The sequence below is a fragment of the Gracilinanus agilis genome, chromosome 1, assembly GCF_016433145.1.
Source record: "Gracilinanus agilis isolate LMUSP501 chromosome 1, AgileGrace, whole genome shotgun sequence".
Lineage (NCBI taxonomy): Eukaryota > Metazoa > Chordata > Mammalia > Didelphimorphia > Didelphidae > Gracilinanus > Gracilinanus agilis.
The window spans coordinates 202474190-202496098 of NC_058130.1; the positions used below are offsets into that span (position 1 = coordinate 202474190).

General features: G+C 40.4%; 1 protein-coding gene across 1 annotated transcript; it reads left to right on the forward strand.

Annotated features, from left to right (window-relative positions):
• Positions 1-21: 21 nt before the first annotated feature.
• LOC123249613 (zinc finger protein OZF-like) lies at positions 22-20584 on the forward strand. The gene is made up of 4 exons (XM_044678721.1): positions 22-265; positions 14476-14567; positions 15614-15740; positions 19170-20584. The coding sequence occupies exons 1-4, from the start codon at positions 22-24 to the stop codon at positions 20324-20326; spliced, it is 1620 nt and encodes a 539-aa protein (XP_044534656.1). The 3' UTR covers positions 20327-20584.
• Positions 20585-21909: the final 1325 nt, after the last annotated feature.

The window sequence follows — 21909 nt, forward strand, 5'->3', positions numbered from 1 at the left end:
GGGATGCAGAGAACTACCGAGATGGCGAGACCTCCGCAGCACCTAGAGAGGCCGGGAAAGTGCTCCGCGGGGAGGGAGCGCCACACGCACGCACGCCTCGCCTGCTTTCGGCGACGGCGGCGCCTGGGCCTCATTTCCGGCGGCGGCCAGCGCCATGGTCCTCTCCGGGCTCGGGTGAGTGTGAAGCGGCTGGGAGGGAAGGCGGGGGCGGGGCCGCCTGTGGCCTGGACCCAGGTGTCCCAGCTTCCCGCTATCCGCACGACCGGTCCTTCTCTCCCAGGGCAGCTAGTCTTATGACTACTTTTATGTTTTACACCGAACTGACCCGGACACACCGATTGTCTACGCCGTCCACTGTACAAGAGAGGGAAACTGAGGCCCGGACTAGAACTCAGGATTCCCGAGCCTCAGGCCACTGAACCGGCTTCTGGATCTAGGCCCGCGGGGACTAGGGTGGAGTTGAAGTTGTTTCTGTGTACTTAATGTTAATTGAAAATACCATTTAATGTTATTGGTTTGGACTGAGTGCAGTATTAACGTTTCCAAGGTTAGTCCTCTGCCCCTCCTCCTTTCCCCCAACAAACATATTCTAACAACCACTGGCAAATCAGTGGAAAACTTATTTTTTTTAATCTTTATATCACTTGTTAAATTTAAATGTTATTATTTATTTTTAACATTAAAACTTTTTTTTTTTGAGTTTCGCGTATTGAAAACTATTTACAATGGAAAACAAAACAATCACATACTTTTCATTCCCTCAACCCACCCATCTCACTTTGCCCCTTGTTAATTAGTACTTTTAGTACTCTAGACTGGTGGAAAGAGGCCGGGTTGTTAGCCCTGGTCTTGCTAAGAACTGGGATCATTTCCTTGGATGATCTTTCCCCCAACCATGGTGTTAGTTTTTTGTAAAATGATGGTGTTGGAGGAGATAATAAAAGCTAGCATATATGTAGTATGTTTATAATCCTGTTGATAGGTAGATGCTGTTATTACCCCCCATTTTCCTGGTGAGGAAACTGCTCAAAGTTAAAGGGATTTGCCCAAGGTCACACAGCTACAAAGGGTCTGAAGTAGGATTTGCTATCAGGTCTTCCTGACCTCTCCAAGTCCAGCTTTCTATCCCCCTGTGTCGTGTAGCTGTTCCTGTCATACAGAATGAGATGACCCATAATGTACTTTCTTGCTTTGACAGGTGCTTTTTTCCCCTCTCCTCTGAATATCAGTGTGTTATTTTTAAAAAATCACTTTGTTCCCTTTATCTTTTCATATCCCTGTAGGTTCTTAACATTTTTTTAAAATTTGGCCTTGTGGGTGATTTTCATTCATTTAGTGTCTCCTCTCTTATTGGTGACTTTCAGCACAATTTTGTTCAGTTCTGCATTCTAGAATTCAGAAGTAGGAAGAACCTTAGAGATCATCTCATCCAGCTCCCTCTTTTTATAGATAGGGAGACTGAGACTTGGAGAGGTAGAAATGACTTGTTCAAGTGAGAGGACTGGGACACTTAAAAATCCAGTAAACATTTATTAAACCCTTTGTGTGTAGCAAACACTGCTGGGAAGAAACAGTTTAGATAAGACAAGGCCCTTGCCTTTAGGACCTTTTCTCATCTGCCCCAGTGATTTCTCCTCAGATTTTCTTGGAACATCTGGTTTGGCTCTCTCTTTTGTGTTTGTTATACTTTGTATTATACATTATTTGTGTATGTGTTGTTTCCCCCTAACCTGCAGGAGGTTGGATTGGAATCTCCTTCAGGGTAGGTACCCTTACATTTTGTTCATCCTTGTTATTTCCAGTGCCTAACATAGTGCCCTCCATATAGTAGGTGCTTAATAATTGTTTAATTGAACTGGGAGTCAGGACATACATAAATATGATGAATAATGATAGATAAGAAAAATTGATAGATGATAAATGTATTAGAGAGGTACTAAACAAAGTGCCATTTGAAGTTTTCTGTATAGCTGTTGAAGCCTAGAGACCACTCACCCAGAGATGGGGATTGGCCAGAAGCAAGCACTGGGCTTCCTTGGCCTCATAACGGTAGCCCTCCTCAGAGCCAATTCTGACATTCTCTTTAATAATTTAGAACAGTGATGGGCAGGCCGTAACTGCGGGCCAGATGGTTCTATCAGGCCGTGTGACATTATTCCTAATCTGACGAATACAGTGAGTAGGATACAATACAATGAAACTTTGAAAGAGTTGCCTTAGAAACAGACTGACAAATGAGCATTTCCTTTCCTTTGGCCTCCTCTTTAAAAAGTTTGCCCATCACTGGTCTAGAAACTAATAGGTTAGAATGAATCTCCTGGCAGAGCCCTTATTCCCTTATCACCTGCAGCAGTGATCATTCAGCTCCATTACCTTTTAAATGAGACCCAAACAGTTTTAAGTGTCTTGCCAAAAGTCAAATATCTAGTAGATGATGGAATCCTGGGATGAGATTTCAGATCTGCTGAGTCCATTTGAGCTTCCTTTGGACCATCATTGCTTTTTCTTAAACTTCGTCCTTTGTAGTTTGACTTTCCTAGGTGGAGCAGTAGCCCTTGGAGATAGGACCAATTCAGTATAGAAAGGACTTATGAGGTGGTAGTACCTATATAATAAGAGGATCGCCAATGATACATGTAAAACCCAGTGGAATTGCCCTTTCAGGAGGGGGGAGAGAAAGAACATGAATCATGTAACCATGGAAGGATATTCTAAAATAAACAAATAAATGATCAATCAATTAATTAAAAATACAAAAAAAAAAAGAGGATCAGACCAGAAGATCTTTAAGTCCTTTCAGATTTAAGAAAGCCTGTGCCTAATAATTTCCCCCTCTAAACATTTTTCCTAGACAAAACCTCCAGACTCCCCTAGCTTACCAAGACTCTCTTAACAGCAATAAGTAATAGTAACAGCTTAGGTTTCTCTACATTATAGTATTTGATTTCCATAACAATTGTGCCTATGGTCACACGGATAATGACAGTAAAAGCAGGCCATGGGATTTGAACATTTTTCCTTATTTCAGGTCCAGTACTCTTCTTCCTCTTACTATGCTATTCCCTTGTCCCTTTCTTGACCACCAAGTAGTTTTAGGATTTGCCTTTTGTTCTGGGAGGGATATTTAAAATCTTGGTATCCCTTTCTCAGTCCATGAAGTACTCATTTACAAAACAAGCAGTCTTGCAAGTACAAGCCCTTGAACTACATAATAAATATGTTTCAGGAACATAAAAGTTCAGTGTAAAATTCAGTTTTGTCAATCAGAAACTTTTAAATCCAGTAGTTGAGTTTCCTACTTAGAGAACCTAAGTATGGGTCCTATTTAAGTAAAAAGGACTATCTCCCAGTTTATCGGTTTGGAAAGTTTAAATTTTGCATATTTATTTTGCTTTTAGATGGGGTATATTAGTATTGTATTTAAAACCTAACCCTTACTTTCTGCTAGTGACAACTCTAAGACAGAAAGGCAAGGGCTAGGCAAATGAAATTAAGTGGGTCACAGCCAGGAAGTATAGGTTCAGATCTGAAACCAGGGCTTCCCAACTTGAGCCTGGCACTATCCACTGAAACACCTCCGGCCCTAGTATTATATGTTTAGAGTAACCAAAAAAAAACAACCCTGGGGTTGGGGTGGGGTTTGAGGCAAGTGTCTGCCATGAAAATGCATATTCTTAACTTGAGACAATAAAAAGGGAAGAAGAATTGGAATGAGGAAAGAGAAGGAAGGAAGAAGGGAGAGAGGGCATAATAGCAAAAAGTTGAGAGCATTTTTCTTTTGCCTTCCTGAAATAAGTGACAGCTAATATTTGTCCCTCCTAAATGCCTCTCTATAATATACACAGGAACCAGGTCAGCTGGGAACAAATCTCCTATGTAGCAAAATGGACTTCTGTCTCGCACAGCAAAGCTCAGATTGGACAGTTGGAAGGAAGCACTTTAAAGATCCCACATTGGCTTCCCAGGGTTTGAAAATCATTTAACACAGATTAACTTTTATTAAACTGGTAGAGGGAGAGTGGTAGTGGTAAGATGAGAATCTCTCTCTTGATACCCTTTTCCTGTTAATGGCACTACCTTTCACTGTTGATCAAAATATCAAAATCATTTTTGATCCCATTTATTCCTTTACCTCACACATCCTGCAAGTCACCAAATCCTGTTTTGTTTTGTTTTTTTTTTCCTGCTGTTTTTGGCACTTGACTCTCTTTAGTATCATCATACAATCCTCATGCCTAGACTATTGTAATATTTTCATCACTAATCTTCCTGCCTAGGCTCAACCTGCCTTCTAATTCATCCTCTATATTATTGCCATACATTTTTCGTAGGCTCCTCATTGCTTACTGAATCAAGTCCAAACTTCTTAATCTGACCCTGAAGCTAGCTCCAGACTTTCTGTTCTTAGATGTCAGCCCTCTCCTTGAGAAATTCTAACCTCAAGCCAAACTTGATTGCTTGCCTCTCTCTGAATATATCTGGACTTTTTCATCTCTCGTTTCCATTCCTTTGCTTATACTGTTCTTTCCACCTGTTCACCATCACATCTTGGAATTCTACCTGCCTTCTAAAGCATAGCTCATATACCAACTTCTCACTGCTAGAAGTGATCTTTCTCTCTTTCGAAGTCCTCTGTGACTTTGTACCTCTTTTCTGGGCCTTATCACAGACTGTCTTCTTTTATAGTTATTTGTACACATACAGTCTCTATCTCCCCTATAGAATTGTGAATCTTTTTGTGGGCGGTGATATCCTTATAATAGAGCCAGTTCAGGGTATAGACTGATGTGATTGGCTTTAAGCCACTTGAACTTGTTATTAACAGACAGGTTCAACATGCTGGGCCAAATTTAGGTTAGTGTGAAGTTTCTTCACCTCCAGAAGCAGGTACAATGCTAGCTGGTTAGTGGCATACCCATATTTTGATTTTGTTTACATGTTGGTTGCTATGCACTGAGAGATAAGAAATGGAAAAACTGCAAGTTTGCAGAAGATTGCCCATGGATCTTGTGGGTAGTGTGTAGGTATTTATATATTTAAAACCCTTACCTTGTGCCTTAGAATCAATACTGTATATTGGTTCCAAGGCAGAATAGTGGTAAGGGCTAGGCAATGGAGGTCAAATGACTTGCCCAGGGTCACACAGCTAGGACATGTCTGAGGCCAGATTTGAACTAAGGACCTCCCATCTCTAGGCCTGGCTCTCAATCCACTGAGCCACCCAGTTGCTCCCCCCCCCTTTATTTTTTATATTTATAATTGGGGGATGGATGCTAGTCTATTGAGGTGACATACATGCCTTTATTTTGGTTTGGTTCATGGAGTGCCCCTTTTTTGTGTCTTTAATTCCTTTGGCAGACTGGGGAAGCCTATGGATATATGGACACCTCAGAATAATGTTTAAAATGTATAAAATAAGATACATAGAATCCCAAAGGAAACCAATTATGTTGAAATACAGTTCTCAAAATATTAAAAAAAAGAAGTTCATAGACCCAAACTTAAGAATCCCTGACAAAGATAGCAAAGTCTTTTTTTATCTGGTGGCAACTTTTGAGAATAGATAGGTCAGAGAAGACTTGTCCTTTGAGAGCACTGATCTCTATTAAAAATGGAAGGTGGGAGTCTGGATAAAGGTGGAGACAGAATGGAGCTACTTTATTAGTGTTCTAAATTGTCACTCTTCCATAGAAGATTGAGGATGTTGGTGAATGCACTTTAAGGTAGAAAACCTAATAACAAACAAATACCCAAAGGATCCTAGGAAGGTTATTACAGGTTTTGGGCATTGTAGGGGTCTTTGTTTACTATTTATCTGGCATGAATTTATCCTTATTTCTTGATTCCCTATAATATGACCTAGGAACAATACTCTCATTCCAGCTGGCACTTTTAAAGCTCCGGGTAGGGTGAGGGTGAGGTGTTGGGGGGAAGCTCTTGGTACAGTTGATCAAGATCAAGAATGATTCAGACCTGGGGGCAACTGGGTGGCTCATTGGATTGAGAGTCAGGCCTAGAGATGGGAAGTCCTAGGTCAAAATCTTACTGCTCTTCTTAGAACCAATACACAGTATTGATTCTAAGAGGGAAGGTAAGGGTTTAAAAAAAAAGAATGATTCTACTTGCTGGGTTCAAATCTGGTCATAGGTGCTTCCTACCTCTGTGACTGGGCAAGTCACTTAACCCCCATTTCCTAACCCTGACCACACTTCTGCCTTAGAATTGATACTTAAGATCCATTCTGAGACAGAAGATAAAGGTTTAAAAAAGAAAGAAAAGAATGATTCAGACTTAATTGCATGTGTTGGTTGAGATCCCAGGAATAAACTTAAGATATTACTAAGGTAGACTATCAGCTTGCAGTTCAGTAGTAGGTCTTGAAAGCTGGAATTGGCTAGCCTCTGGAAGTCTGCAGGAGTATTAAAACTTGAAGGGAGGTATAGATTGTGTCCTTAAAATACCTCTATTTGGTTTGGATGGCTGTTTGCTCTTTAGCACCCTGTGGTTCACACATAATTCTTGAGTTCATATTGATAAATTATAACCTGGGTCAGTTGATCTAGGAGGTCAGGTATTAGAGAAAAGGGTAAAACAGTCCCAGATAGTTGTCATATTTCAGGGCTTAGTTGTATTGAACCTCTGACTTACTTCCAGCGTCCAACTACCTGTAATGTTTGAAATTTTCTACCTACCAGTGAATGCCCTGGTCCTGATGTACCTTTAGGGTGGGGGAGCAACTGCCTCAGAGAGGATCTTCTGGGGTCAGCATTCCCTGATATAGGCTATACTTTGCCATCTCAGCTCCTTCCTCTGGGCAACTGACTCCCAGACATCAGAGGCATGGAAACATCCTGGACCTTTCAGGAATGCAGTATCCCAGCTTCTCCGATGTCGTTTCCCAAAGGATGGTAGAGTGCTATCTAAAGTGGTATATGAGGGGGCAGCAGGGTAGCTCAATGGATTGAGATCCAGGCCTAGAGACAGGGGTCCTAGTTACAAATCTGGCCTCAGACACTTCCTAGCTGTGTGACCCTGGGCAAGTCACTTAACCCCCATTGCCTAGCCCTTACCACTCTTCTGCCTTGGAGCCAATACACAGTATTGATTCTAAGATAGAAGGTGAGGGTTAAAAAAAAAATAAAATAAAGTGGTATATGAGGTAACACATTCAGGGATCCTGACTGCTGTTGTGCCTGGCCTGTAATCTCCCTTGATTGAATATCCTAAAACCCACTGAAATCAGACCCGGACTGTAAAATCAGCAGTTCTTTAGTTTAGGTATTAGTGGCAGCATCCCCTGATGCATGTTACCAGGCAGTCAGCCAGCTTAGTGACAACTCAGCTCTGGGAATCTTCTCTGGGAAGTCTTTAGCCTCTGCTGCAGCTCTACTTACTTGCTTTTCCCTTCTGTGCCCTACTCTAGAGCAGGATTCAAACTCCTCTGCATGACATTTAAAGCCTTTCACAGTTTGGCTCTGATTTATTTCTCATATTTATTTGTCACTCCCCTTTCCCTTCTGTGTTTCCACCAGATTGGCCTACTTGCTATTCCCAGAGCTGGGCATTCCATCTCTTTCCTCTATGCACTTACAGGCTATGCCCCATGTCTGGAATGTTCTCCCTCCTTACCTTTGTCCTTTGGAATCCTTGGCTTCCTTCAAAGAAAAACCTGGGACACATTTCCTGATCTCTCTAGTTATTTTTTGTCTTTATATCTCTAGCATCTGGAATAATACTTCATACTTGTTGGGCACTTAGAAATATCTTCATCAGTATATCCTAGGTAATGTTCTCTCCCTACCCAAATGAACCTGTACTTATTTATCTGTTATGGGTTATGCCTCCCAGTAGAATATAAGCTTCTGAGTTAATAGCTTTTTAATTTTGTCTTTGGATCTTGGCTACATAGCAGTGCTTTTGCACATGTTTTTTTTTTGAAACTCTTAACCATCTGTCTTAGTATTAATTCTAAGATAGAAAATTGGCAAGGGCTGGGCAGTTGGGGTTAAGTGACTTGCCTAGGGTCACACTGCTAGGAAATATTCAAGGTCAGATTTTAAACCAGGATATCCTGGCTTGGTTCTCAGGCCACTGAGCCATCCAGCTGCCCCTTACATGGTAGATATAATAAATGCTTGTTGAATTTTAGGGCTTGGGATGGCAATTTGACAGTTACTGTGATGCTGTGGAAATGGATGAAATCTCATGGGATATAATGTAGAGGGAGAAGAAAAGAAAGCTGAAGATTAAACCTTGGATTGGGTTCACATTTAGGATGCAAGAGGAAAAGGAGAGGGCAGTCAAGGAATAATAAGCAGAAGGAGGAAAACAGCCTGAGACAATGTCCTGAAGCCAGGTTCTCATTTGAAAGGCCACAGTTGTTACTTTCCAGTGGGGAACAGCCCCATCTTGTGGTCTTCTGGAATATTGCCATAGATATTTTCATTGAACTCAGCAGTGCCTGGTTTACATATGTCCCACTTTGGAGTATGAAAGCCCTCCCAGGAACAAAGAACCTCCATTATCATCTGTTTTCTATTTTGCCCTTTTCTACTGGGCCTAACTTTAAAATAAGAAAGAAGGTGAAAGCACAGGAAAGAATGTTTATTACTGCCTGTAAAAATCCTTTAGAAATATCAAAGAGGCTGTGTATTTACTTTGGAAATAGAAGGATAAGGAACAAAAAACTGAGATTGCATTTTTTTTTAAACCCTTACCTTCCATCTTGGAGTCAATACTGCTTATTGGTTCTAAGGCAGAAGAGTGGTAAGGGCAGGCAGTGGGGGGGGGGGGGTCAAGTGACTTGCCCAGGGTCACACAGCTGGGAAGTGTCTATGGCTGGATTTGAACCCTAGGACCTCCCATCTCTAGGTCTGGCTCTCAATCCACTGAGCTACCCAGCTGTCCCCTCTGAGATTGCATTATTTCCAGTGTACTAGGAAGGAACAGAAACCCTGGTCTCAAGCCTCAGTTGGTAGTACTGGAAAGGAAAGAAAGGAGAATAATCTTTAGGTCTTTAGAAGAAAACAAAGAGTGTATCAGGGAGTTAGCCTGTGCTAAGAAATAGTTTAAATGTTTAAACCAGCAGAAGGACCCAACCATCCACAATCTCCTCCCTCCCGTTTCAATCTGTTGAGATTGGGAGCCCCTACTAGTGTCCAAGAACTAAGTTTGATGGGTAGGGAAAGAACAAGATGGGACAAGACTCCTGCCCTGCTGACAATGATGCAGATCAAGGTCCTGGGATAAAGGGCTTAATGCATTTTGTGTGACAGTGAACCCTTCCAATTTGCCCCTGGCTCTTTCTTTTCCAGTTTACTTTAGGATCTGGCTCCCTCTAGTACCTTCTTCATCTATATTTTCCTGCATATTCTATTTCTCTACTGGCTCTGTCCAGTTTCCTTAAGCTGTTGTTCTTTTTCTCCTATGCCTTTTACTATTAGATATTTAGAAAGACTAATCTTAACTTGCTTTCTTACCATCCATTGGTCATTTTACTTCCCTTCCCCAAAACCCACACAGATTCCTTTTCTATAAAATACCAGCTCCTCAGCCTGGCATTCAGATCTCTCAGAAATTCAAGTCTCTCTTTGTCCTATCTTTCCTGATTTTTCTCATATTTTTCCTCTTCATAAATTCTACATTCCATACAGATTAATCTCCTCACTGTTCCATAGTCCCTTGACAATGTTCTCTGTATTTTGCAAGCCATTCCTCTTGCCCGAAACATGTTGCCTCCTCATGCTTGCCTCTCAGAAGTCTTTTCTGCCTTCAAGACTTGGCTTAGGAGTTGTCTATAAAGTCTTCTTTGATTTCCCTAGGCTCCCACCCTACTCCTTCTCTTCCCTTGTAAGTGCTCCTTTCTTCCTCAAATTACCCTGAATTTTCTTATTTTGCATGTGTGATATTCTCCAATTGTTTATAAGACTGAAGGGCAGAGGTCCTTTTATTTTTTTCCTCTGTGTCCCTTCAATTGGTAGGCACTTACCATCTTCATCTTCTGTATTTCCTTATTTTCTTCTTTGCAATTTATAGATGTGCTCAAATCTTCCCCCTCTTCTTCTTTAGTTTTCATGATACTAGTCTTTTCTGTTTTTTTTCCTGACCTGTTTAACTTTCTTCTTAGTCTTTTTTTTTCTGGATTGCTATCAATGTTCTTCCAAAATGGGTGTTCCCCAAAACTCTGATCTGATTCCTTTTCTCTCTATACCCTTTTAAGGGAACTTATCAGCTCTCATGGATTCAAATATTATCTCCTTGCAGAGTCTGTATATCCTAAGTCTATATATCTGGATGGGCAACCTTTTGAACTTGGTGTGTCAAAATTTGCCAAAAAACCGAGCATAACTCGGGTGGTGTGTCACTTTGAGAAAAAAACCCATAATTTTGCTTTATTTATAGTTTAAATAACAAAAATATATAATTGTATTATATAACTATATTTAATAAACCAAAAACTAATTATTTAACTTACCTGTTTAGTGACAGTTGTTTTGGTCTACAGACCTCTGGCATACCTCAGAGTTGTTTTGATTTGCATTTCTCTAATTATTAGAGATTTAGAACACTTACTCATGTGCTTATTGTAGTTTTGATTTCTTTATCTGAAAATTGCCTATTAATGTCCCTTGCCCATTTATCGATTGGAGAATGGCTTGATTTTTTTGTACAACTGATTTAGCTCCTTGTATATTTGAGTAATTAGCCCTTTGTCAGAGTTTTTTGTTATAAAGATTTTTTCCCAGTTTGTTGTTTCCCTTCTGATTTTGGTTGCATTGTTTTTGTTTGTACAAAACCTTTTTAATTTAATGTAATTGAAATTATTTATTTTACATTTTGTAATTTTTTCTAACTCTTGCTTGGTTCTAAATTCTTTACTTTCCCAGAGATCTGACAAGTATACTATTCTGTGTTTATCTAATTTTTTTTATAGTTTCCTTCTTTATATTCAAGTCATTCACCCATTCTGAATTTATCTTGGTGTAGGGTGTGAGATGTTGATCTAAACCTAATCTCTCCCATATTGTTTTCCAATTTTCCCAGCAGTTTTTGTCAAATAGTGGATTTTTGTCCCAAAAGTTGAAATTTAATAGGAGTACTTGGGTTAGAGTTTTTTCTTTTTTTTTTTCTTTTTCTCTTTTTTTAAAGTAAGAAGCTACTGTGGAAGTACAGGATGGGGCAGATGTGAATGGGGGAATTTGTGTAAAAAGTGCCTGGGAATTTAAATGAAATGCAAACACCCTGTGAGTGGCCTGACAGCCAAGAAAGCTAATGCTGTCCTAGTTTACACTAATAAAAACATAGTGAGTGACCTAAATGAGTCACGTCTCCAGATACTAGGATTTATCCCTAGAAGGCACCCTGGAGATTATCTAGTCCAATTCCTCTGATATAGAAACAGACTTAGAGAAGTGATGCTTTCCATCAGGGCAGAGTACTTAGAAGTGATCACTTCTCTGGTGTATGATGTTCAGTTCTGGCACCACACAGTTAGCTAGAACACAAGATGGTAGTAACCTGAGCTAGAGGTTATATACAAGGATTGGTTGAAGGGAGTAAGGATATTGATCTGGGAACAGAGAAGACTTAGAGGGGATGTGAATGGAAGTGGAGGGTTATGTCCTTACATATTTGGAGGATTATTATAAGAAAGAAGGGACTGGATTTGTTTTGGCTAATCCCAGGAGACGATGGAGAGAAGTCTCAGAGAGGCATATTTTAGATTAGATATAAGGAAAAATGAACAATTACAACGTTCCAAAGTTGAATGTAATACCTCCGGAGGTCTTCAAAAAGTGACTGAATAAATACAAGTTGATGCTACCTCACTTTATTGGACTGTCCCTGCTGCATAGCAACCCTCTTATTTATATCCTCTTTACTCCTGATCATATTTCCCAGAGAGGTGATGCCAGACTCCCTCCTGTCCTCTGTCCAACTGCCTACCACTCCCCATATACTCTTAGTGGATGACTTAATCTGATACTATTCCCTCAACTCAACAGAGTCACTTCAACAAGTATTTTATTTTATTTTTAAAATAAGTAATTAGTTAATAATTAAGAATACTTTCTCATGGTTACATGATTCATATTCTTTCCCTCCCTTCTTCTCTCCCCACTCCTGTGGCCAATGAGCAATTCCACTGGGTTTTACATGTATCATTGATCAAGACCTACTTCCATATTATTAATATTTGCAATAGAGTGATCATTTAGAATCTACATCCCCTTTGAGCCATGTGATCAAGGAAATTCAACAAACATTTTAGTGCCTACTCTTGTCCATATCTTAAAACCTTTTGAGGTCCTTGCCTATATTCCTCCTCCTTCCCAAAGTCACCTCATTACCTGTGCCCTTCATTCCATTCCCTTCTGCCTTCTCCAGGCCTTTCATCATTCGTCTCTCCCTTGTATCTTCTGTCTTTCAATCTCTACTAGTAGGCTTCCCTTAGCAGTGGGTAAGAGGTCTCTACTTGCTTTCATGGATTTGCACAATCCTGTTAGGCACTACTGAGGTGCTTTGATGGGTAGTTGCGGCTATGTGGCTGGCTGCTCCTTGCAGTTAGGAGAGCCAGACATACACCCAACTTTTCTAATGACTATTGTGATAGCCTCCTACCTCACCATGACCTTTCCTATCTATTCTATAGATATAGATATAGGCTCTAGCCAAAAGTGTATCAACATTCTCCAAACTTGTTCCATGTGCTTGCTTTCTTGCCTTTATGTATATCATCTTCTGTGTGTAGAATGCTTTTCTCTCTTCTTCACCAATCCCATCTATTGAAAAACTAAGCTCTTTCAAGGTTTGGCTGAAATGTGAAGTGTTTCCTCCATGAAGTCTTTCCTGTCTTTCTAAGACATCTGTAAATTATCTTTCTATTCTTCTGAACTCTCAGAACTTAAATACTTAAATACTTCTAATTTGTTTTGGTTTGCCTTGTATAGCTCTTCTCTCTACAAGATTAAAACATCCTGAGCAAGAGACTATTTCTGTTTTTATCTTTGGTTCTCCTCTAATATCCAACACAATTCCTTGATTCTAATAGATGCTTAATAGAGATTTATTCAGTTGAACTAAATTTAATTCCCTTTGCTCTTTAACATGTATTTGCTTTTTAAAATTCTTTGCTCTTTAACATGTTTAAATTTTAAATATCCTTGTCTTTTATTTTTTTAAATACCCTTACTTCCTTCTTAGAATCAGTTCTAAGTATTGGTTCCAAGGCAGAAGAGTAACAAGGGCTAAGCAATCAGGGATAAATGACTTGTCCAGGGTCACACAGCTAGGAAGTGTCTGAGGTCAGATCTGAACCGAGGCTCACCTGTCTCCAGGCCTACTTTTCTATCCTGATATACCTAGCTGCTCCTTATCCTTAAATCTTTAAAGAAAAAAAAATTCAAACCAAATATTTTCACCATCTTAATTCCAAATATTTTATGTTTTAAAAAAAGGTTGCTTATTTTCCCACTCTGATTTCTTAGTAGATTCATGCTACAATGAAGAAATGGCAGCCCTCCAAGGAGCAGACTCATCTCCTGGCTTTCCTTCTCTCAGCTCTTCATCACTTGAGACACAACATGTTGACGGAACAGTGCTCCACGAAGTCCATGAATCACAATCCAGTACTTCATTTATTCATTTGTTTGTTCAGCAAGATTTTATTGAGTTCCTGATTTATAGACTTGTTAAATGTAACACTGGTAGGCACCAAGAGGGATTTAACAGAATGTAAGAAATAGTTTTTGCCTACCAGGGATTTATAGTTTGGCTGAGCATATTTCAAAGAAGGACTGACTTGATGACTGGCAAATTAGGTAAAACGGATGAATTTGAAACAATAATTAAAAACAAGGCTGAGTTTTAAGTTTGAGTTACTGGGATAAAGGGTGATGCTACTAATTTGAATTAGGAGAAGTGGTAAGGGAAACTCATTTTGGGTTGGGTGTAAAGGAGAGGAGACAATGACATTTTTTGGCCTTTCATTGAAACTTGGAGATCAAAAATGCAGATTTGACTCTCATTAGCATAGACCTACTAGTTGAATAATCAGGACAGGATAACCAAGGAAAATGTACAGAGAAAAACTGGAGGCCAAGAAATTTCTATCTGTAATTGGTGGTGGGGTACTGAGAGAGAAAAGGCCCTTCCTGTCTATAATTTTGAGCTTTTGCTCATAGACTCCAACTTCTTATACCTCACCATTGGCCCCTTTGGTCATTCCCCTATTAAGAAATCCTGGTTCTTCTTTCTCTGTATTTGTGGATGAGATGGACTGTAGGCCACACCCAAATCATGTATTCTTAAAAAATGTAGAAGAATGACATGTCTACTGTGAATACTTAATAAACCATTGGGTGTTTATTTTATGATACTTGAGAATGGGGGGAGGAGGATTTTCACTTGGTGGAGATCCTTAGGTCTTCTTATTGGGAGAATATTCTTACTCAAGGAACCTTTCTCACCCTTTAGCTCCATCAACGCCCAAGGTTCCCACACTTCTCCTGAAGGGGAATTCAGGAGATCAGGTGATGGCAGCAGCACCTTTGACAACCAAGTCTCAGGTAAGTTGTGGTCCTTCTCCCTTGTTGCCTTACTGTGACCTCTATTCTGTCCCTCAGCATCCTTTTCTAGCAGTGTCCTCCAGGGACCTGAGTTCTAGCTCCTTCCTAAACACCAACCCATTCTTTGGTTGATGGTTACAGATTAGAATGATCTTATTTTATAGACATGGTAAAACCAGTGAATTGCATTAGGAGATTTGGGTTCTAATCCTGACTTACTAATTAATTGCATGGCCTTAAGGAAGTCACTTTTCCTCTGGGTCTCAGGTCCCTCCTCTATAAAATGAGGCCATTGGAGGAAACGTATTGTAGTGGAAAGAACGTGGGATCTGATTTCAGAAGATGTAAGTTCAAATCCTGCCACTTAATACCTGTGTGATATAATCTTTTGGATTAGATGATCTCTGAGGTCCTGTCTAGTTCTAATTGCTGTTAGTCTGTGGCTGGATGATTTCTAAGGAACCCCCTCCCTCCTTTTTTATTTTTTTTGATAGAAACTATAATTTCGTTGGTGTTTTTAACTCCTGATAAAGAAACTCTACCAGTGCAGATTAGCCACTCAGAGTCTTAGAAAATTGTTTAGGGCTACTCAGAGATTTATGTTGCTTGCTTAGTGTCACATAAGCCCATATATGTCTAAGATGGTACTTGAACCTACATTTTATTGACTCTGAGATTTATTCTCTATCTACCATACCATTTGGCCTTGGTAGCTGAAGCTTTGTATAACTCTGAAGTCCTGTGATTTCAGATGGGAAACTGATTTCCGGGCAAGATGCTGGTTTGTTTGATGTCCTTCAACAGGTGGGCAAGAGAGCCAGTATTAGAACTCAAGTCTCCTAACTTCTAGTTAGATATTCCTTCCATTGCACCATTTTGGTTTGGGGTCAGACCTTCCAACTATCTAATAGATACTCCACACTACCTCAAAACCCTTGATTCCTGCAGATGTCCTTCCCCATCTTTCTGTTGCTGCCAACTTTGCCCATCATCCTGGGGTAGCCTGGTGGAATTGTCCCCAGGGCAGCAGGACCCTGTTGTTTTAGGAGTCGGTGATGTTTGAGGATATGGCCATGTATCTCACCCCAGAGGAGTGGGGGCAAGCCGACCCTACTCAGAGAACCCTCTACAGGGATATGGTGTTGGAGAGCTACAGGAATGACATCTCACTGGGTAAGGATTCTCTCCAGTTCCACTCCATAATTTCTAACCCTATTTCTTTCAACATGAGAAATCCAATGTGACATTGGACCAGGAGTCTATTTAGCTATTCTCTGGATATTCAGTGGGAATAGTTGTTACTTTTGTGGCAAAGATGATAATATATGCTCTATGAAGTGAACATCTCAGGATGAGGGAATGTTTCTCAATTATCTTCCCTTCAGTGAGTGAGAGAATAAAAAAGTCATTTGTGTGGATACAATACACAAGTGAGATAGTACCTGCCATGAGTTTAGGAGAGACAAAACTTCTAATTTCCTGGAGAGGAAGGGAGAGAAAGTGAGCTTGATTATAGGCTTCTAATGTTTGGGGGAAAGGGGTTCATTGTCTGGCCAGGAGATGGGGAAGGGCAAGAGGGCATTGGTAGAAGGGTTGGGAGAGAAGGGAACTGGATAGCATTTGCTTTAGAACCTCTGACACCAGATAGAGTCTGTGAGGTCAGGTGGGAGGAGGGAAGGGCCCTTTGCTTGTGTTTAATTTTAATTATTTTAGGCAGCTTAAATTTGTTTTGTCCTTGAACCAAGCCAGTTTATCTCTTGGATCATTTATCAAAATTTGCCTTAAGAAAAGTCCTTATGCCCTGAGAAAATTTTGACTAGACTAGAGAAAGTACAAAGAAGGGCAACTAAAATGACCAAAGGTAACACAGGCTACAGCTGAGTGTGACCCTGGGGTAAGTCACTTAATCTTTTAGTTGTTACAAGCAGTTCTCTAACACTGCCAGTTGCCAGTCTGAATTGGTAGAATTTTCTCACCCAGAATTCCCAATATCAGTGAAATCATAGGTCTAAATCAGTGATTCCCAAAGTGGGTGCTACCACCCTCTAGTGGGTGCTGCAGCGATCCAGGGGAGCGGTGATGGCCACAGGTGCATTTATCTTTCCTATTAATTGCTATTAAAATAAAAAAAATTAATTTCCAGGGGGCTAAGTAATATTTTTTCTGGAAAGGGGGTGGTAGGCCAAAAAAGTTTGGGAACCACTGGTCTTCCCTCCCCACTAAGATTGCATTAGACCTCCTGATTCTCCACACCTGCTCCATACCTTGGCTTTTCTTATTCTGTCGGAACACCTCAGATTTTGGCATCCTTGAGAAAATCTGGCTCTGCTTTAGTCTAGCCTCTGGTTTGTTGGCTTGGGTACCAATTTGGGCCTTGTCCTTCTTTCACCCCAGGAAAGGGGATGGGAGGGTGTTGTCAGTATCTCCTCCAATCCTACCTTAAAGTCTTATCATTTTAGAACTTCTTCCTGGGGTTTCTCATTCAAGATAGTAGCTAAGTGCTGGCTCTGTTGATAGCTTGAAGGGGATTCAAACCTGGCTATCTTCCTGGTGCCATTTATCTCTGAAGGATGTGAACTTTGGTTCTATTAGTGGCTGCCTCACTTACACAGACTCTTTCACTGGTTAGGTAGGGGAACATCTCGGTACCTGGACTATTGCAAGTATTTTCATGGAATACCAACCTTATTATTCCCTGTAGCCTATATAAGGTAGCCTTCATCATTTCCTGATTGGCTGGACCACTCCTTACTAACAAATAACCACCATTGGATCTCATGAAGTTTTCCTTCAGGAGATCAAGGAGACTTTTGACCATTGCCCTTAGAACTGAGATTATAAATGATGGATCCCAAAAAAGAGAATTCTACCATATGATATGAATACAGAAAAGTGATGCATTGAAGATGATCTTCTAGACCCAGAGTGGCCTACATGAATGTCACATAATGCCATTTGGTTTCTAAAACTACCCCTGTGGTTTTTTTAGAGATTCTTGAATTGAAAGAACTTCAGGCCAAGAGAATGACAGGCTTCAGTGATACACTTGTCTGTTCTCTGAGTCCTGCCCAATCCATTGTATTGCTCCAAACCATCTTCCACTGCCTCTGCCTCCAGGGCTTCTCCCAAAAGAAAAAGCTGTAAGGTTTAGGAGCAGGAACTACTCAGTAGTCAGACCTGCCTTTGAGATACAGGCATGATTTTGAGGGCATAAAGCATCCCATCTCATTGTTCACATTGAACATAAGACCCTAATTCATCCTTAGATGGTGGAGCCATTTAGTCAATATCAGGCCCTTGGTATTGTGTTTTTAGTAGTTTCAACTTTACAACGACTGAGCTGCCGAAAGATTCTTTTTGTGAAATACTGAATTTGTATTTCTATCATCAACCACCTTGAGGTCTCTCATAAACTTTTTAGCTGTTCAGTAAGACATGAACTACTCTTCCAGCTGTAAATATGAAGAACACCTAAACTCAGGCCTGCCCATCCTTTCATGCTGGTATAGTGCTTCCACTCAAAGGAAGTCTGGTCTCTTATGAGCTCCTGTACTACTTATACCTTTCTTCTCCGGAGAACTGTTGAGTAGAGGCCACTCTCTGCTGTCATAGTCCAGCTGTAGGCCCTCATAGTACATCATGGCCTGGTCAAAATGTGGTTGCCCTAGACTTTTTTTTTTATTTTTATTTTTTACTTTTAAACCCTTAACTTCTGTGTATTGGCTCCTAGGTGGAAGAGTAGTAAGGGTGGGCAATGGGGGTCAAGTGACTTGCCCAGGGTCACACAGCTGGGAGGTGTCTGAGGCCTGTTTTGAACCTAGGACCTCCCGTCTCTAGGCCTGGCTCTCAATCCACTGAGCTACCCAGCTGCCTCCTGCCCTAGACTTTAAAAAAAAAAAAAAACCTTACCTTCTGTCTTTGAATCAATACTGTGTATTGGTTCCAAGGCAGAAGAGTAGAAAGAGCTAGGCCATGGGGGTCAAGTGACTTGCCCGGGGTCACACAGCTGGGAGGTGTCTGAGACCAGATTTGAACCCAGGATCTCCTGTCTCTAGACCTGGCTCTCAATCCACTGAGCTACCCAGCTGCCCCTGTGCCCTAGACTTTTGGTGGCTACATTATGACATGTCTGCTGACATATCCGGTCTTTTGAATTATGTCATTGGGCCAAAAAAATCGTGTGTGACAGCCATTAAACTTATTGTAACTTCTGCCAATTTCCCTCCATTCTTGAGGTGACAGTAATACATGATTTTTCCATGGCCCTGCCTTTACCTTCCAAAGATATACCCTTTCTTTGTGTTGGACCTCCATCTAAAGTTGAGACCACCTCCCTTTTCACATCATCTTCAATTGGGATCCCTCATTTATATCATGTTTCTAGACTTCTCAATTCATTACTCTTCAGGTAAAGTCACCTCTTTCCATAATACATAAATCCCAATCTGACAGTCAGATAGAAGAGACAAACTGGCCCTTGGAACAGTATCTGTGGTGCTATACTTCTTACCACGTCATTTTCCACTGTGGAATTTTGAATTGATTTGGGCTGCTCTTTTTCCAGGGGTAGGTAATGTTTTTGTCTTTTCTTTATTGTTTCAGATGATGAATCTGAGACTGAAAACATGGAGTCTCTTTCAAATCTGGAAGCTTCTGATGATGCTGAATCAGGAGAGAAGTTATCTGAATTCCCAGTAGCTTTTCCTCAAGGACCTGATTTTGGAGAAGCCCTTGGCAGTGAACTCTATACATTTGATAAATGTAGGACTGCCTTCAGGTGGGGCTCACGCCTTATTCAACATGAGCCAATTCACAAAGAAGAAAAACCTTATGAGTGTAATGAATGTGGGAAAGGTTTCATGAGGAGTTCAGACCTTATTCGCCATCAGAGAACTCATAGTGAAGAGAAACCCTATGAATGCAGTGAATGTGGCAAAGCCTTTAGACAGAGCTCAGGTCTCAGTCAACATCAGAGAATTCACAGTGAAGAGAAACCATATGAATGCAACATTTGTGGGAAAGCCTTCAGGCAGAGTTCAGGCCTTAGCCAGCATCAGAGAATTCATGGTGGGATAAAACCCTATGAATGTAGTGAATGTGGAAAAGCCTTTAGGTGCAATTCAGACCTAACTAAACACCAGGAAATTCATAGTGGACTAAAACCTTGTGAATGTAAAGAATGTGGGAAAGCCTTTAGGAGTACTTCAGACCTCATTAAACATCAGAGAATTCATAGTGGAGAGAAACCTTATGAATGTAACGAATGTGGGAAAGCCTTCATGAGGAACTCAAGCCTTATTAAGCATCAGGGAATCCATACTGGTGTGAAACCCTATGAATGTAGTGAATGTGGGAAAGCCTTCAGTCAGACTGCAGTCCTCATTCAACATCAGAGAATTCATAGTGGGGAGAAACCATATGAATGCAATGAATGTGGGAGAGCCTTCACCAGGAAATCAGACCTTATCGTTCATCAGAGAATTCATACTGGAGAGAAACCATATAAATGTAATGTATGTGGAAAAGCCTTCAGTCGAACCTCAGTCCTTATTGAACATCAGAGAATTCATACAGGAGAGAAGCCTTTTGAATGTAATGAATGTAGGAAAGCTTTCAAGAGGAGATCAGATCTTATTCAACACCAGAGAATTCATAGGGGAGAAAAATACTATGCATGTGATCAGTGTGGAAAAACCTTTACTCAGAGCTCAGGCCTCATTCATCATCAGAGAATTCATAATGGAGAGAATGTTTATTAATGTGATGAGTATGGGAAAGGTTTTAGTAGGAACCCAGTCTTTACTGTGGATCATATTAAAAGCCCCATGAATATAAATGTGGAACAGCTTTTAGCAGACATATGACTGTTATATCTTAATATATCACAGTGGAACTGGGGCTCAGAGGAGATTTATTAATTTCTCCAAGTAGGAATCATGTCTTTGTAATACATTTTATATAACTTCAAGTCTAGTGCTACTTGCAGATTGGCTCTTTAATAAAGACCTTTTATATTAGTGATTGATCTAGGTGATGAGTTGGGAAAGCCTTCTGGTGTATTGTCCTCTTAATTCCACAGAGAATGAAAATTTCAGGAATGTATTCAATGGAAATGGTTGCTCTTTTATTCTTAGATTACCTTGTACCTGCTTTCTATAGACTTGTGTAGAAATGCTAGGGGTTCTAGTACCTCCCTCTTATTACATTATAATCACCCTAGGGAAACCAGTGGAAGCTGCAAACATCCCTTGACATTGATAAGCCTTTCTTCTTGGGAAGAATTTTCATTGTTTTTCAAATCCCAAAGAGTATTGCTCTGTAGAATAGATCTGGGGTTTATTCTTAACCCTGCCAAACATAGCTAATTAGTGGTTAATTAAATTTCTCATTTTTTAAATGAGAATGATTAAGGAAGATTTGGTACCAGGTTCCTGTCAGCTTTAAGATGTGATTATGAGAGGTCCTAGGTTCAAATATGGCCTCAGACACTTCTTAGCTGTGTGATCCTGGGCAAGTCACTTAACCCTGTTATAATTAAAAATGATGAGGGCCGAGATCAAAAGGAAGAATAGTTACTAAAATGTTTTGCCATTTCCTTCTCCAGCTCATTTTGCAGGTGAGGAAACTGAGATAAACAAAGTAAAGCGACTTGCCCAGGGTCACATAGCTAGCAAGTGCCTGAGACCAGATTCAAATTTTTGTCTGACTCCTGGCCTGCCACTCTACCCATTGCACCACATATTTGCTCCATGTTGCTACTGACATATTACAGTCCACTAAACACTTCCATGCCCTTTTCACTATTTGGTAACCTCCATCTGGAATTATGAAATTGATTTTTCAAGACTAACTTAGGTTTTTGACATGAATCCCTTTTAATTTCATCTTAATAGGTTTGGCCCTTTCTAGCCTATTGAGATCTTTCTAGATCCATTGTTAAGTATGCAATATTTACCTTAATCCATATTGTCATCGTCAGTTTGCATATTGAATAGAACAGCACCAGGGTTGAGTCTGTTACTCCACTAGAAATCTCTTTCCAGGTTGACAAATTATACTTTCTCACAAAAGTTACTGGAAGATACTGGATTTTGTTTCTCTACTGGCCCTAGTTTATGAGGCTACAGTTTCTAGCTTCACCTAGCAATGCTCTTTCCTTGAACCTGCAGCTGATGGGGTTTCTAGTGTAATTCATCTGCAGAAACTCGGAATTTACCTCACCTATCTTCCAGTCAGCTTTCCTAATATTAAGTGAGGCATAAAACAATCAATGTATCTATTGAGTGCCATAGACACTAGGGATTGAACCCCCTCAACCCCAAACTAGCAATACAAAAACAAA